Below are 16,268 nucleotides of genomic sequence, written 5' to 3'. Positions count from 1 at the left end.
CCGCCGGCGCCCGCCTGCGCCTGCGCCTGCTCCTGCTCCTGCTCCTGCCGCCGCCACTGCTGCTGCTGCTGCTCCGCGCCAGCCACGCGGGCAACCTAACGGTAGCCGTGGTGCTGCCACTGGCCAACACCTCGTACCCGTGGTCGTGGGCGCGCGTGGGACCGGCTGTGGAGCTGGCCCTGGCCCAGGTGAAGGCGCGGCCCGACTTGCTCCCCGGCTGGACGGTCCGCACGGTGCTCGGCAGCAGCGAGAACGCGCTAGGCGTCTGCTCCGACACCGCCGCGCCCCTGGCCGCGGTGGACCTCAAGTGGGAGCACAGCCCCGCCGTGTTCCTGGGCCCGGGCTGCGTGTACGCGGCCGCCCCCGTGGGGCGCTTCACCGCGCACTGGCGGGTGCCGCTGCTGACAGCCGGCGCCCCCGCGCTGGGCTTCGGGGCCAAGGACGAGTACGCGCTGACCACCCGCGCGGGGCCCAGCCACGCCAAGCTGGGCGACTTCGTGGCGGCGCTGCACCGACGGCTGGGCTGGGAGCGCCAGGCGCTCGTGCTCTACGCCTATCGGCCCGGCGACGACCAGCCGTGCTTCTTCGTAGTGGAGGGGCTGTACATGCGGGTCCGCGACCACCTCAACATTACCGTGGACCACCTGGAGTTCGCCGAGGGCGACCAGGACTACTACACCAAGCTGCTGCAGACCGTGCGGCGCAAAGGCCGAGGTGAGTGGCGGGCACGCCCGGTCCCGCGGCGTTGCCCCACGGCCTTTTATTCGACCCATCGAAGGCACCCGACTTCCTCTCTTCTCTTCGCCTCCGGGCCTCCTTCCTACTTCTCGCCTCTCTGCATTACTTCATTCTCGTTTCAGCCGCCCCCCTTTCTCCCCCTACCCTCCTTCCCGATCTCTTCACGTCCCTACCCCCTCGCCTCCCCTTCGCACCGGTTCCTGTGGAGTTAACAGGAGGGAGGGAAAAAATGCCTGCGCCACCCTGGCCCTTCCTACCTCCCCACCTGAGATCCGCTCTCTCCCCTTACCCCATTTTCTCTCTTCCCTACAGTCTTCTCCCTTCCTGCATCCTCTCTTCCCATTGCTCCCACACACACCCCTCCCCATCTCCTCTGCAGCTGTCCCCTTCTCCTCTCCCTTGCCCTCTCTCTCCCCTCCTGCCCCGACCTTCCCCACCTTTAGCTCCACTCTCCCCCTCTCCTTATCTCCTCCTTTCTCCTCTTCCCTCCCACCTCTCTCCTGACTTTCATCTTTCGCCTGCCACAGCCTAGACTAAGCCAGGAGTTGTCACTTAACTACTACAGGGTCTCTTACACCCCCCCATCTCTAAACTTCCTCCTCTGGGTGCCCCAGCTTCCTGCCGGAGTCGTCCCCCACCCCTTCTCTCTTCTCCAGGACCTAGGCTTCTCTCTCTCTGACTCCTCTTTCCTCTCTAGTTATCTACATCTGCAGCTCCCCAGATGCCTTCAGAACCCTGATGCTTCTGGCCCTGGAAGCTGGCCTGAGTGGGGAGGACTATGTTTTCTTCCACCTGGACATCTTTGGGCAAAGCCTGCAAGGTGCACAGGGCCTTGCTCCCCACAGGCCCTGGGAGAGAAGGGATGGGCAGGACATCAGTGCCCGCCAGGCCTTTCAGGTGAGTGCCCAGGTTTGAAGCCCAGGCTGCGGGACTCTGACCTGGTGGGCACTGTGTCCCTCAGTGTCTGAAATGATTCCAGAAAAGAGGTTGTTGATGTTCACAGGGAGTTAGGCAATGAAGGGCAGAGGGCTGGGGCAAGGCATATACAGAGGGCCAGGGGCTAAAAAGATATGAGAATGAGCTTGAGGTTACTAATTAAAGTGCCATAGACTGGACGGGACTTGGAGAGGCCATCCTACTGGATCCCACGCTTTGGAGCAGGAACCACCTCATGCAGGACATAGGGTCCAGTTTCACCTTAAGATAAGAGATGCAGCTCTGGGAGGTGAGCTCCCAGACGAATGGGGCTCCACAGTACTGGGAGGACTGGAGTCAGCTCCCAACTCTCCCCTCTCTATTGACCCCTTCCTCAGGCTGCCAAAATCATTACATATAAAGAACCGGATAATCTTGAGTATTTGGAATTTCTGAAGCAGCTAAAACACTTGGCCCACGAGCAGTTCAACTTCACCATGGAGGATGGCCTGGTAGGAGGGAGTCCTGGGACCCTCCAGTGTGGACCTCCAGTTCCCATTCTATGACCCTCTGCCAGTGTCCATACTGTTTTCCCAGCCATCCCAGATTTCCCAGGTCACCCCTTCTCTCCTGTCCCATTGTTTCCAATCTCTCCTGATGATGGAGGGGGACACTGGCAAGTTCAACCTGTGAGACTCAAGTCCTCATCAGTAAATGAGGATGATGCATCCTGCCCTATCTGCATAGCAGGATTCAGAAAGCAGTGCTATATGGAGGGCATCTTTAAGTAGTAGAATCTCTCTGTGAAGTGGGGTTGTTATTTTCTCCCCTCCTCTTCCAAGCTCCCAGTGCCTCCTGTTTCCTCCCCATCAGCACCCCACTCTGTGCCCTCCACACATCCCACCCAGCCTAGCTCTGCTCTCCCTTGCAGGTGAACACCATCCCAGCGTCCTTCCACGATGGGCTCCTGCTCTATGTGCAGGCAGTGACAGAGACTCTAGCACATGGGGGAACTGTCACCGATGGGGAGGACATCACCCAGCGGATGTGGAACCGAAGCTTCCAAGGTCAGGGCTTGGAGGTGGCTGGAATGGGCTGCCTTGGGGAGTCCCAGGTGCCCCAGCAGGAGGCCATGGGAACCTGTAGCTGGCAGCCCACACCAATATTTTTCTGTCTTCTGTAAGGAACCAACGCAGCTTGCTTCATGCCCTACTTCTCTCTAAAGTGCCCAACTTCAATCATTCCTGCTGCCAAAAAGTCTGTCCCTTTGACTTTATATTATTCTGTACTTATAAATGTTTGGAGGCAAGGCAGAGGAGATCAGGGACACAGAGATGAATGAAGTAGGGGATCCCTGGACTTTCATTCTCTCAAAACACAGCCCTTTTCTCCCATGCTCCCAGGTGTGACAGGATACCTGAAAATTGACAGCAGTGGAGATCGGGAGACTGACTTCTCCCTCTGGGATATGGATTCTGAGACTGGTGCCTTCAGGGTAAGTTCGTGTGCCAAGAAGCCAGTGCCAACTCGGAATGACATCTCACCCTTCTACTTCCCCACACAGCCTTGCCAGGACATCCGTTTATTCTGTAGTCACCCTACCATGCCTGGTTACATATAAGATCCCTGTATAAAAGAGACCCAGCTCCAGTCTAGGGGAGCAACTGGAATGATAAGCACTCACAGGCATCACCCTTAGGGAACCCCATGTCTGAGGATGGAATACAGCTCTGTTCTCAAGGAGCTCCTAAGGTAGGCAGGACCCCCTCCCAGCACAGACAGGCTGACTCAGGGCCGAGAGGAATGCCTATCACACAGCTATAAGTGCAGAGGGGACAGGAAGGAATTGGGGCCAGAGGCATCAAGGATCAGATCATCCAGGGTTAGGCCTGGGATTGTGGACTGAGGCAAACACTACCTTTTCCTGTTTTCTCTGTGCTTCAACCAGGATTATGAACTCCCTGAGTGTAGGGGTGAGATTCTCTGTGGAGATTTCTTTAGAAAACCCTTGAGTAGTTTTCAAGTTTTTACACTTTAATAACATAGGCATAGGCAGCAGGGGCTTGGTAAATGGTTAACAACCCAGATGTAGGCCCTGGAAGCAGAGATAGGTAGGTGGGAGGCAGGACTGTCCCACCAGACAAGAGGTGTTCTCCCAGGTTCTTGCCCGCCCATCACTCCTGCTCTCCCATAGGTTGTACTGAACTACAATGGGACTTCCCAAGAACTGGTGGCTGTGTCAGGGCGCAAACTGAACTGGCCCCTGGGGTACCCTCCTCCTGACATCCCCAAATGTGGCTTTGACAATGAGGACCCAGCCTGCAACCAAGGTGACTGGCCCTGGCCTTCCAGGCCTCCATTCTGAAGATGCTGCTTCCTTCCTCCCAAGGGAAATCAGATAGGTGCCCCTCTCCCACACAGAGAAAGAGACTCCTGCCTTTTTCTTCCCTTCTACCATCATCCCAGTTCACCAATTGACTATCAAAAGGTTCTTCTTCCTGCTGTCTAACCCAAATCTCTCTTGCCACAACTCGGACTCTCTCCTGCAGACCACTTTTCCACCCTGGAGGTACTGGCTTTGGTGGGCAGCCTCTCCCTCATCAGCATTCTGATTGTCTCCTTCTTCATATACAGGTGAGCTGTGGGATGCGGGTGGTGAGGAAGGCCGGGGAGACCTGGAGAACCATTAGCAGAGGAGGCAGGAACCCCAAGGGTAGGGGAGCGGAGGGAAGGGATAGCAGGGAAAGGCCCAGGGAGAGGGGGGAGAAAAGAGACTAAAAAGCCTTAGGACATAGAGAAGAGAGAGGAAGGGAATAGGGTGGGAGGAGAGGGGACAGGAATAGGAATGACCAGGGGGGTCGGGCATATCACAGAAGGAGCAGAGAAGTTGGAGAGTAACATCATAGGGGTGTAGATTCCTCCTGCTGGTCAGATGGGAAGCAGTGGTTCAAGACCTTCAGGATTGGGCCCATATTAGTTGAGCAGGAATGATGAGCCCTGCTGTGTACTGGGGCCAAACTTCGTTCTTATAATAGATAAGAATGAAATAGATATTGAAGCCCCTGATTTCCAAATGAGGACGCTGAGGTGACTACCAAGGTCCCCAGTGGGGCAGAATTTCACCCAGGCCTCCTAACTCAGCCCAAAGGATAGAATTCCCCCATCCAATGTGGTCCCAGGGCTCTGAGGAGGGGCTGCTGAGCCCCCCACCCTGAGCCAGGGGCTCAGACATGGCCTCAGATGTAGGCTTCATGCCCCAGGAAGATGCAGCTGGAGAAGGAGCTGGCCTCAGAGCTGTGGCGAGTGCGCTGGGAGGACATACAACCCAGTAGCCTTGAGAGGCACCTCCGGAGTGCGGGCAGCCGGCTGACCCTGAGCGGGGTAAGAATGCTGGCGTTTGTGGGGTGGGGGTAGTGGAGGAGATCTGGGGACCCGGGGGCAGTGCCTGAAGGGTAGGGTAGAGAGCAGGGTTCTAGTCCCAGCCCTGCCTTCACTTGCTATGTGATCTTGAGCGAGTCACGTTCCCTCTCTGAGACTGTCTCAGATGATGATTACAGCTATCAAGCCTCCCTCACAGGGCTCTTTCAAAGGTCAAAGAAGATAGTATTTAAAAAACATTTTTAGGGCTGTCCCCATGGCTCACTCAGGAGAGTGTGGCACTGAGAGCGCCGAGGCTGCAGGTTCGGATCCTATATAGGGATGGCCGGTGCGCTCACTGGCTGAGCGTGGTGCAGACCACACTGTGCCGAGCATTGCAATCACCTTACCGGTCAAAAAAAACCCAACAGGGCCGGCCCGGTGGCGCACTTGGTAGAGTGCAGCACTTGGGAGCGCGGCGGCCCTCCTGCTGAGGGTTCGGATCCCATATAGAGACCTGTCTGCTCACTGGTTGAGTGCGGTGCGGGCACGACACCGAGGGTTGCGATCCTGTTACCGGTCACGAAAAAAAGACAAAAAAAAAAAAACAACAACACATTTTTTTAAAAAGTGAATAAGAAGAGGATTTCATGATGCGGAATGCAAAGGAGGGGACACAAAGATAAGGCAGGGAAATAAAGCCCAGAGCTCAAGCAAACAGGATGCAGCCTGGGCACATGGGCTCACCATCCCTCCTGCTCTCCATCCCTTCAGAGAGGCTCCAATTACGGCTCCCTGCTAACCACAGAGGGCCAGTTCCAAGTCTTTGCCAAGACAGCATATTATAAGGTGGGTCTGGGGCAGAACCACTGGTCCTCAGGACTGGGGCAGGGGTATGCTCTGATGAAGGATGGGGGGAGGGTCCTGGGGCAGAAGTGGGCTGTTGGGATCAGTTGGAGTTCCCAAGGCACCTGGCTGTGCTCCTCACAGTGACAGTCTCCATTCCTTGCTCAGGGCAACCTCGTGGCTGTGAAACATGTGAACCGTAAACGCATTGAGCTGACACGAAAAGTCCTGTTTGAACTGAAGCATGTAATGTGGGGGGGTGAGGCAGTGGCCTGGAGAAGGGTCCCACGGGCCACAAGAGAGGTTGGCCAACAGAACTGGTTATGCAGGGACCTCAGGGTATCCCAAGAAAGGGTAGGGAGTATAGCCCTGGGATGGGCCCTTGCATCTTGTGGGTGGAAGTAGGGATCATAAGATGGGAGAAGGGATCACTGGAGGAAAGTCTTTGAGGGGCCATACGTGATGTCCCCAGGGGGTGAGGGCTTAGGAGGCAGAGAGAGGAGGGAGCAGATCTGGGGGAGGGTGGGCTAAAAACATGGGTAGGAATCACCAGGGATGGTCCTAGCCATGTCTGCAAAAAACAAATAGGGAGGTCAGAGGAAGAGTGAGAGGTCCCTGAGGCTACTGGGCAACCCGGTGAGGAGCAAAGACTCTGGCAGACTCCTGATGTTGGCTCCCACCTGCAGATGCGGGATGTGCAGAATGAACACCTGACCAGGTTTGTGGGTGCCTGCACTGACCCCCCCAACATCTGTATCCTCACAGAGTACTGTCCCCGTGGGAGCCTGCAGGTGAGAGGGACAAGCGGGTGTCAGGAAACCTGGATTCTGGTCCTGGCTCTGCCCCTGACTAGCCATATGACCCCAGGGAAACCTCTCCCTTGTTCTGACCTTTTGATCCCATGTCTGTAAAATGGGAGTGGGGGGAGGGCACTGGCACTGAAGTAAATCCAAAGTTTTGTCTCATTTTACCAGTTTATGTCAGTAGGATCCCTGTACCCTCCTTCCACTCCTGGGGGCATCTGCAGGGTACAGGTCTGACTCTCACTGCCCCAGCAGGACATTCTAGAGAATGAGAGCATCACCCTGGACTGGATGTTCCGGTACTCCCTCACCAATGACATCGTCAAGGTGGGCCCAGAGGAGCCCATTGCACATGGGGGGAGGGGCCAGGCATGCTTCTCCTCTGCCATGGTTGTAAGTCCCACTTGTGCCCAAGACCTTTGCCTCCCCAAATTTCCCAGGGCATGCTGTTTCTACACAATGGGGCCATTTGCTCCCATGGGAACCTCAAGTCATCCAACTGTGTGGTAGATGGGCGGTTTGTGCTCAAGATCACCGACTACGGGCTGGAGAGCTTCAGGGACCCCGGGCCAGAGCAAGGACACACCCTCTATGCCAGTGAGCCCCATCTCTTGACCCCTAACACCCACCCCATCACAGCCCAATAGGGAGCCTGGAGCCTGGCCTCTAATGGGCTTGCCTTTCCTGACTCCAGGCTCAATTCATTCATCACTCAAAACAGGTCAGACTAAGTGGTCTCTTCTAGCTCTAACACTGTGTGAAGTCTCCAGATCAATTCCAGCCACGTCCTTATTTTCCCCTCAGCTTTGGGGGCCCTCACCCTGTGACTCCTTGCCTCTGACCCACAGAAAAGTTGTGGACAGCCCCTGAGCTCCTGAGAATGGCTTCACCCCCTGCTCGAGGCTCCCAGGCTGGTGACGTGTATAGCTTTGGGATCATCCTTCAAGAGATTGCACTGAGGAATGGCGTCTTCCACGTGGAAGGTTTGGACCTCAGCCCCAAAGGTGAGAGGACCACGCTTACCCCCACCCCTTCCATAGTCTCTGCTAACCCCAGCCCTTGGAGGCACCACCACACCTTCCTTCTGGAATGGGCTCAGCCACCACCCTCTGCTCCACTGCTGCCAGTGACCAGTCCCCTGCCCATATCCCCTGCCCAGCTCTCCCACTGCAGGCCCTGGTCCTGGACTGCCCCAACCCACCCCACGTGGTTGCCCCCAGTCTCTCACTAGGCCCTTGGCTGACCCCACCCCTCAGCCCCTTTCCCCCCACAATACAGAGATCATTGAGCGTGTGACTCGGGGTGAGCAGCCCCCCTTCCGGCCTTCCCTGGCCCTGCAGAGTCACCTGGAGGATCTGGGGAACCTGATGCAGCGGTGCTGGGCTGAGGACCCACAGGAGCGGCCACCCTTCCAGCAGATCCGCCTGATGCTGCGCAAGTTTAACAGGTCACTGGTATTAGCCATGGATCCCCCAGCCTCCCCCCACCACAGCCACCATATACCCCACACTTATGTCTTATCCCTGCAGTGGCAGAGGGAGCCCACTCACACTCTCCCCATGCACAGCCCACTCCAGCCCATCACAGCCTTACAGCCCTCTTTGCACATACTATACGACTCAGCTGTCCCCACAGTCCCTTACCATTCATACCTCTTTCCTCCATCAACATCAACACCCCATGCCCTTCCTGCCCACTCCCCCACACTGGCCCCTAGACTTTTCAGCAGTGTGCAGAGTAAACGGGCACACACCCCTGCACTCCCACTCCTTCCCCTCTAGCCTCTTGGCTCTCCACAGGAGCCCCTACCCCAGCCCTTTGATCTCCCTTTCCTGGTGTGCCCCCTGGGGTCCGCACACACCCCTCTGCTGCCTGTGTACCCATCACTTTGTCCTGAACTGATCTTTGTCCCTCTCCACCTCCTGCCAACTCAATTGTGTTCAAAAAAGACAAACAATGGGCCGGCCCGTGGCTCACTTGGTAGAGTGCAGTGCTGATAACACCAAGGCCGCGGGTTCGGATCCTATATAGGGATGGCCGGTTTGCTCACTGGCTGAGCGTGGTGCTGACAACACCAAGCCAAGGGTTGAGATCCCCTTACCGGTCATCTTTTAAAAAAGATCCCATATAGGGATGGCCGATTTGCTCACTGGGTGAGCGTGGTGCTGACAACACCAAGCCAAGGGTTGAGATCCCCTTACCGGTCATCTTTTAAAAAAGATCCCATATAGGGATGGCCGATTTGCTCACTGGGTGAGCGTGGTGCTGACAACACCAAGTCAAGGGTTAAGATCCCCTTACTGGTCATCTTTTTTTTTAAAAAAAAAAAAAGACAAACAAGGTATCGATATGTCTGAAGCTTCATACTAGACCCTGGGGTCTCAGAGATGAATTGAACTTTCTTCCTACCCTTTTCCCCTGCTCACCATTATCATGCTGTGCCCTCAACCTTGACCCTCTCCAGGCACCCCACTGCAGTTGTGGGGGGGTGAGCTGACATTCAGCCTGGGTAGGGTGAGTGCCTGGGGGTGGGGGGTCTTCCAGGTAGGACCACGCAGCTCCTCCCTCACCACCCCCACCTTTGCCACCCGCTGACCCTCAGGGAGAACAGCAGCAACATCCTGGACAACCTGCTGTCCCGCATGGAGCAGTACGCCAACAACCTGGAGGAGCTGGTAGAGGAGCGGACCCAGGCATACTTAGAGGAAAAGCGCAAGGCCGAAGCCCTGCTCTACCAGATTCTGCCTCAGTGAGTGCCTGTGTCTGGGGAGCCCATCACACACACAGCCATTGTCCTGGCCCCACCTCACCCTCTGATCCTGCATCTGCCCTCACCCCTCAGCTCAGTGGCTGAGCAGCTGAAGCGTGGTGAGACAGTCCAGGCCGAAGCCTTTGACAGCGTTACCATCTACTTCAGTGACATTGTGGGTTTCACAGCCCTGTCAGCAGAGAGCACACCCATGCAGGTAAGCCAGGGCTCAGCCATGGGCTCAGACCAGGCAGGTCCGTGTGGCTTAGCATTTCCATCCATCAGGCCTGCCTTCTGGTTCCACTCTTCCCATCCAACCCCAGGTGGGGGCCCTTACTCCCATCCCTCTTGGCTTCTCTTCTTTTTTTTTAAAGATGACTGGTAAGGGGATCTTAACCCTTGACTTGGTGTTGTCAGCACCACACTCTCCCAAGTGAGCTAACTGGCCATCCCTATATAGGGATCCACACCTGTGGCCTTGGTGTTATCAGCACCATACTCTACCAAGTGAGCCACGGGCTGGCCCTTCTCTGGGCTTCTCTTCTTTTCCAGGTGGTGACCCTGCTCAATGACCTGTACACTTGCTTTGATGCTGTCATAGACAACTTTGATGTGTACAAGGTGAGGGTGGGAGAAGGAATGGGAAAGAGCAGACAGACAAGGACAAAGTCGGAAAAAGGTGAGGGGGAGGCAGAATGACATGGAGTCTTAAGAGAGGGCAGTGAGGGACATGGACAGAGACAGTGACACAGGGAGACCAGGAACAGGCAGAGAAACCGCGCGGGATGGGGGATAAGCAAAGACAGCATCAAGTGGAGCAGGAACAAGAGGACAGACAGTGAGCACGTTGTGAGGGGTGGCCCAGGGAAGAGACAGTTCCAGCCCTAATGTCCTGCACCCTCTTGCCGCCTGCACAGGTGGAGACGATCGGCGACGCCTACATGGTGGTGTCCGGCCTCCCGGTGCGGAATGGGCGGCTCCACGCCCGCGAGGTGGCCCGCATGGCCCTGGCGCTGCTGGACGCTGTGCACTCCTTCCGCATTCGCCACCGGCCCCAGGAGCAGCTGCGCTTGCGCATCGGCATCCACACAGGTGTGGCCGCCAAGGGCACAGGGAGGGGAGACTTGTTCAGAGGCCCAGGCCCTCACCCTATTCTCTCTCTCTCCCCCCGCCCCCGCCGTCACGCACACACGCACACGCGCGCGCACACACACGCGCACACACGAGTTGGATCTCAGGTTCCACCTCCTGCCTCTCCTGGAGCTCCACCCCCCATTCCTTCCACCTACCTCGCTTAACACCTTTCTCCCCCTCTTGCGTCTCCCAGGACCTGTGTGTGCTGGCGTAGTAGGGCTGAAGATGCCTCGTTACTGTCTCTTTGGGGACACAGTTAACACGGCCTCAAGAATGGAGTCCAACGGGGAAGGTAGGGTGCCTCTCCTAGAGGGAATAGGAAGGGCAGGGTAGCCAAGGAAAGGCCACCCTCTGGGCAGCTTGTGCCTGCTGGATCCCAGTTCCAGATCCAGCCCTTCTCAGAATTTCCTTCTCATAATTGTTCAACCCGGACACATCACCTTGAGTCTAATGAGAGATTCAGGTTCCTGCTGCCCCCTCTTGCCAAATGATTTAAAAGTATTTCTCAAGCAATGTTCAACAGTTCCCATCAGGAATCTCACCTGTAGGGGCCCTCTGCCCTGCCAGCCGCCTTGGGTATGAATCTCAGTTCCACAGCTAGCTGTGTGTCAATGTGCTATACCTCTCTGAGCCTTGGTTTTCCTTATCTGTAAAATGAGAATAAAATATCTTTCTCACAGGGGTTATGTGAGAAAGCCATATAAAATGCCAGACATTCAACTTTTCTGAGCCTCAGCTGTTTATCTATAAAATGATGCTTATCTCAGGGTTGCAAAAAACTTAGCACAACTCATGGCACCCAATGGGTACCCAGTAAATGCTTGCTGTCACCCTTTGGTCTTTCTTCCTGTTTATCTTCTATTCTCTTGCTGTATTCAACGAAGTTCAATTCAGTAAACATTTATTGAGTAGTCACTGTGAGTGTCAGGCCTTGGGATACTAAGATGACCCAGACCCAGAGTTAGCTAGGGAGTCCTTGTGGACTCCATCCAAACTTCATGGTAAGAGAAGCCCTGGGGGTTCAGAAGGGTCTTGGTCAGCAAATATTTCCTGGGCACTGGGTTTGGGGCTGTCGGGATAGGAAAGAATCTCTCACTGAGGTCCAGTCATGAAGGAGCACATTCTCAGAAGTGGTTCAATGAAGTGAGGCCTCTGTGATGCAGACCCCAGAAGAAAGAGGGACATGAGTTCAGAGAGTGGTCAAAGAAAGAGTGTGGGAATACTGGGCCCCACTCCATCATTGACCCCTCAGCAGCTTGGGCAGATCTCCTGCCCTAGGTCTCAGTTCCTCAGCCATAAATTGAGGGTATTGAGTTAAATAACAGCAATAGCAACAATTTATATGATGCTTCTTATGTGCCATATTCTGTTTAAATACTTTATGAATGTTAAATTTAATCCTTACAACCAGGTTCTGAGATGGGTACTGTCACTATCAGCCTTTTACAGATCAGGAAAATGAGACACAGCATTTAGATTACTTACACGAGCAAGTGTCTGAGCTGGGATTCAGAGTGAGGTGGAACAGGATCCAATGGGAGCTCCTCACCACTACACTGCACTGTCTCTCTGGAGCCCAGTGACACCCCAGAGCCATGCTGTCCAATCGGACTTTCTGTAAAATTCTGAAAATATTCTGTAATCTGTGTAGTCCAATATGGTACCCTCTAGTCACATGTGGCTATTGATCACTTGACATGGGACTAGTGCAATTGAAACTCTGAATTTTTAACTGTACTTCATTTTAATTTAAATTTAAACAGGCACATGTGAGTAGTGGCTACCACATTGGACAACACAGCTCTAGAGTTCTAAAGGAGAGGCCAATGTGATCACACACTACATGGAGAGGATGGGACTCAATTAGGAGGCTTCCTGGGCCAAAGGGTGGGAGGGAAGGGAGTGCAGCTGTCCACTGTCAGTCTCTGACCACTTCTGCCTCCACTCTCCTGCTCCCATCTCTTGCATGCCTCACCTTCCCTTCTCTCCTATCTTACCAGCCCTGAAGATCCACTTGTCTTCGGAGACCAAGACTGTCCTGGAGGAGTTTGGTGGTTTCGAGCTGGAGCTTCGAGGGGATGTAGAAATGAAGGTAGAGAAGGAAGACCCTACCCTCACCGCCTGTTGGGGTCCCAGAGGGGGTTATCCTTCTCAAGCAACCAATGTCACTCCCATCCCTAGGCCTTCATCTGATTTGGGGAAATGAATGTGCTATTCCTCACCCCAACATCCCCTTCTTTTTCTCTCCAGGGCAAAGGCAAGGTTCGGACCTACTGGCTTCTGGGGGAGTGGGGCAGTAGCACCCGAGGCTGACCTGCCTCCCCTCCTGTCCCTCCACACCTCCCTTCCTTGTGCCAGAGGTGACAGAGGTGCCAGGCCTCAGCTTCACCTACAGCAGCCCACCATTGCCGAAGGATCGGTGAAGTGGTTTGAACAGCTCAGGGTGCCAACCCCAGTGGAGATACCAGATGTGACCTCTGAGAGAGGACTGGTGTGGGGGAAAACTCAGAGCTCATGGGACTGGGTTAAAGCACAGTCATGCTCAGTGGCACACATGTAGGCAGGCACACGCCTCCACTCTCCACGCTGACTCAGGCCAGACTGGGATGTGGATTCCTGATCCTCCTCTCCCTCTCCCCATGCCCTCTTCCCTCTACCTTGCTACACTGTGACTTTTATTGGGAAGGGAAAGAACCACCTGAGGGAGAATATGAAAAGAGATTCTAGGTGAATCAAGGGGGTGGGGGAGTCCACATCTGGGCCTAGCCCACAAGGGTCACAAACACTCCATCCCCATCCCCACCTCCACCCAATGGTGGACACAGCGTATAGGGGAGAAGAGGGGCGGTGTGGAGGGGCTACAGGCCTGTATGCTTGGCTTCTGCTGTGAGCAGAGACCATTAAAATCTTGCTTCCAGTGACACCTTCTCTTCTTGAGGGAGAGAGGGTTGCCGGAAAACACAGCCATGTTCTCCATCCTCTATTTCAAGTAACACTTGATTCTCAAGCTGGGAATGCAGGTTCTGAAAAGGCTGAGTTCATCTTCAACTGTGAGGAGACCATGTAACAAACAGCCTATGAATCACCCAGCAATGCTGAAACTTTTGGTCTAAGGACTCATTTACACACGTAAGAATTTTGTTGTTGTTGTTGGTTGGTGGGTCCAAACCCTTGACCTAGATGTTACCAGCACCACTCTCTCCCAAGTGAGCTGACTGGCCAGCCCCCCTAACAATTATTAAAGGCCCCAAAGAGCTTTTGTTTATGTGGGTTATATCTATTAAGGTTCACCATATTATATCTAGTGATGTTCACCGTATTAGAAATTTAAATGAATCCTTATTTATTAACTCATGTAAGATGATAATAATAAACCCATTACATGTTAATAATTTTTTACTGTCTTATCAAGGACATTCTTAAGAGAAACTGGCTTTTTCAATGTGTGGTAGTGAAGAATACAGTTACTTGTTTGGTGCCACTGCCTTCATTTATGCTAAGGTGCCAGCAGTTTTATCCCTGTTGCTTTTGCACTTCTGATGCAAGCGCCAATAACCAAAAAGACAAATAATGTATCGGTATTATTATGAAAATTCTTTGACCTCATCTATTCCCTGAAAGAGTCTTGGGACTCCCAGGATCTGTGGACCACACTTTGAGAATGGCTACATTATCTAATGGCTGGCTTACAGTAGGAATAATACAAGGGGTCTTTAAAAAGTTCATGGAAAGGTTTGTGTTATCTTTTTTGTTGTTGTTATAGCCGCAATAAGATTGTATTATATTTCAATTCTATTTTCAAAGTTTTTCCATAAATTTTTTGAAGTACCCTTAATTAGTGTGGACTGAATGGAGAAGACTGGGAGCCAGGAAGGAGGGTGGGGTGAGAACATATGGATCTGCTTTTAACTCCGTTCAGATTTGGGGATTTTCCTCCTTTCCCTCCATTCCCCATGTCATTGTAGACAAATGTGAGTGATAGTTTGCAAAATGCCTCTCAGCTGGGCTAAGGTCCCTCCTTTCCCTGCTCCAGCTACCCACCCCACCCCCATCCTAGGCAGGCAGGAATGCGGGGGAGAGGTGGCTGCAGCTTCACCTCCCCCATGGGGAAGGAAAGTGCCAGACATTTCTTCAGTACCATCCATCAAGTGCAGACAGGCCCTTCCCCCTCCCTCCCTAAGCCTCTTCCTGGAGTCCCCACCCAATGGAGGGCCTTGGAGGTAGGGGTGGGCTACCTAGAGAGCTTGGAAGTCTGACTACAAGGAAGTGCTCCCTGATATATGACTGGAGATTTGGGGATGGAGAAAGGATAAATTGTTTTCCCTCCTGTCCAGTGACCCTTCTTGATGTTCTGTGCTTCCTACCCACCCTTTTTGGCTCCAGTCAGACTTGATTTATTGAGAGAGGGAGTTTACGTGGTCAAGTCCTTCTCACCAGCCAAGCTGGGGATGAATAGCACTGGGAAGGCCTTACCAAAAGATGGTTGTCCTGGCAACCGCAGCACACTCAACTTCCTAGTGGGCCCTGGTGGCTTGTTGACTCCCATGCCCAGTTACTCCTCCCAGGGCTGGTAGAAAGCCCCAGAAGAGATCTGTGATAAGAGAACTGTGGGGCCTAAGAAGTCAGATCAGCATGGGGGCTGGGACATCCAGAGGGACTTGGGCTTTGGGGAGAGGCGACCATGAGAGGAGGTGGGGAAAAGCGGGGAGCTGGATGACTGAAGAGCTCCAGCAAGACAATTCTAGGAAATTGCCGGTCAGATCCTTCCGGGGCAGCCTGGCTCCACTGCAGGCACTAGGAAGGGAGGGGGTTGGGGGTGGGCATGAGGAGAGGCCCAAGGAGTCAATGATTTCAACAGCTCCAGAACTTTCACTGGAACTGAGGAGATTTCCTTCCGGAGGAAGGCCCCTGAAGCCAGGAAGAACTGGGAAAGCCATTACTGAGAGGGGAGGAGATAGGGTAGCAATAACACCCCTTTCCCCAAGTTGGGGAGACCATTTGTGCCCAGAACCTCCGCCCCTATGGGAGGGGCAGTCTAGCCTCTCAGAGTTTCCTGGGCTCTCCTGGCTAGTAGGTTTGGGAGGGGTGGAGAGCAGCACCAGGGTTTCCCTGGAGTATGATAAGAATAATAACAACAGTAATAATTGGCATTCAATTGTGCCTTGCAGTTGACAAAGGCTTTCACATACATTATCTCATCAGCCCACGTGACACCCCTGGAAAGGGGGGGTGGGGTAGGCTGAGAAGGCAGCTCAGCTAGGGGTAGGAGGGCCCAGCTGACATCCAACTGTGGCTAGGAGGACACAGGACACCGGAGACAGTGCGTGGAGGCAACTCCAGCCCAACTAGCCTTGCATAAGGCCAGGGCCAGGAAAAAAACAGAGCTGACAGAAGCAGACAAATATCCTCTCCATCTCCACCCCCTTTTTTCCCTACGTCAACGGCTTGGGTAATTCATTTATCATAGCAGTACATTTAGAAAAATTATTTTCTGGGGCCAGCCCCGTGGCTCACTCGGGAGAGTGCGGTGCTGACAACACCAAGGCCATGGGTTCGGATCCTATATAGGGATGGCCGGTTTGCTCACTGGGTGAGCGTGGTGCTGACAACACCAAGCCAAGGGTTAAGATCCCCTTACTGGTCATCTTTTTAAAAAAAAAAAAAAAAAAAAAAAAAAAAGGGGGGGCCGCCCGGGGGGCGCATTGGATAGTGCGCCGCTTGGGAAG

At 54.0% G+C, this 16,268-nt stretch overlaps 1 protein-coding gene across 1 annotated transcript; it reads left to right on the top strand.

Annotated features, from left to right (window-relative positions):
* Positions 1-2: 2 nt before the first annotated feature.
* Positions 3-13,505, top strand: NPR1 (natriuretic peptide receptor 1; the record flags this gene model as incomplete). The annotated part of the gene is made up of 22 exons (XM_008567639.1): positions 3-714; positions 1,436-1,635; positions 2,052-2,165; positions 2,585-2,720; positions 3,057-3,148; positions 3,848-3,983; positions 4,203-4,287; positions 4,914-5,034; positions 5,785-5,859; positions 6,025-6,102; positions 6,543-6,647; positions 6,915-6,986; positions 7,100-7,256; positions 7,508-7,663; positions 7,938-8,106; positions 9,262-9,408; positions 9,502-9,625; positions 9,961-10,029; positions 10,326-10,500; positions 10,736-10,834; positions 12,543-12,634; positions 12,793-13,505. Coding segments are annotated over 22 exons (3,177 nt in total), but the record flags the coding sequence as incomplete, so codon positions are not given.
* Positions 13,506-16,268: the final 2,763 nt, after the last annotated feature.

Source organism: Galeopterus variegatus, unplaced genomic scaffold (genome assembly GCF_000696425.1).
Source record: "Galeopterus variegatus unplaced genomic scaffold, G_variegatus-3.0.2 Scaffold334, whole genome shotgun sequence".
In the NCBI taxonomy this organism is placed as follows: domain Eukaryota; kingdom Metazoa; phylum Chordata; class Mammalia; order Dermoptera; family Cynocephalidae; genus Galeopterus; species Galeopterus variegatus.
Note: the sequence above shows the minus strand (reverse complement) of the source record. Positions and strands in the feature narration are given on the sequence as shown.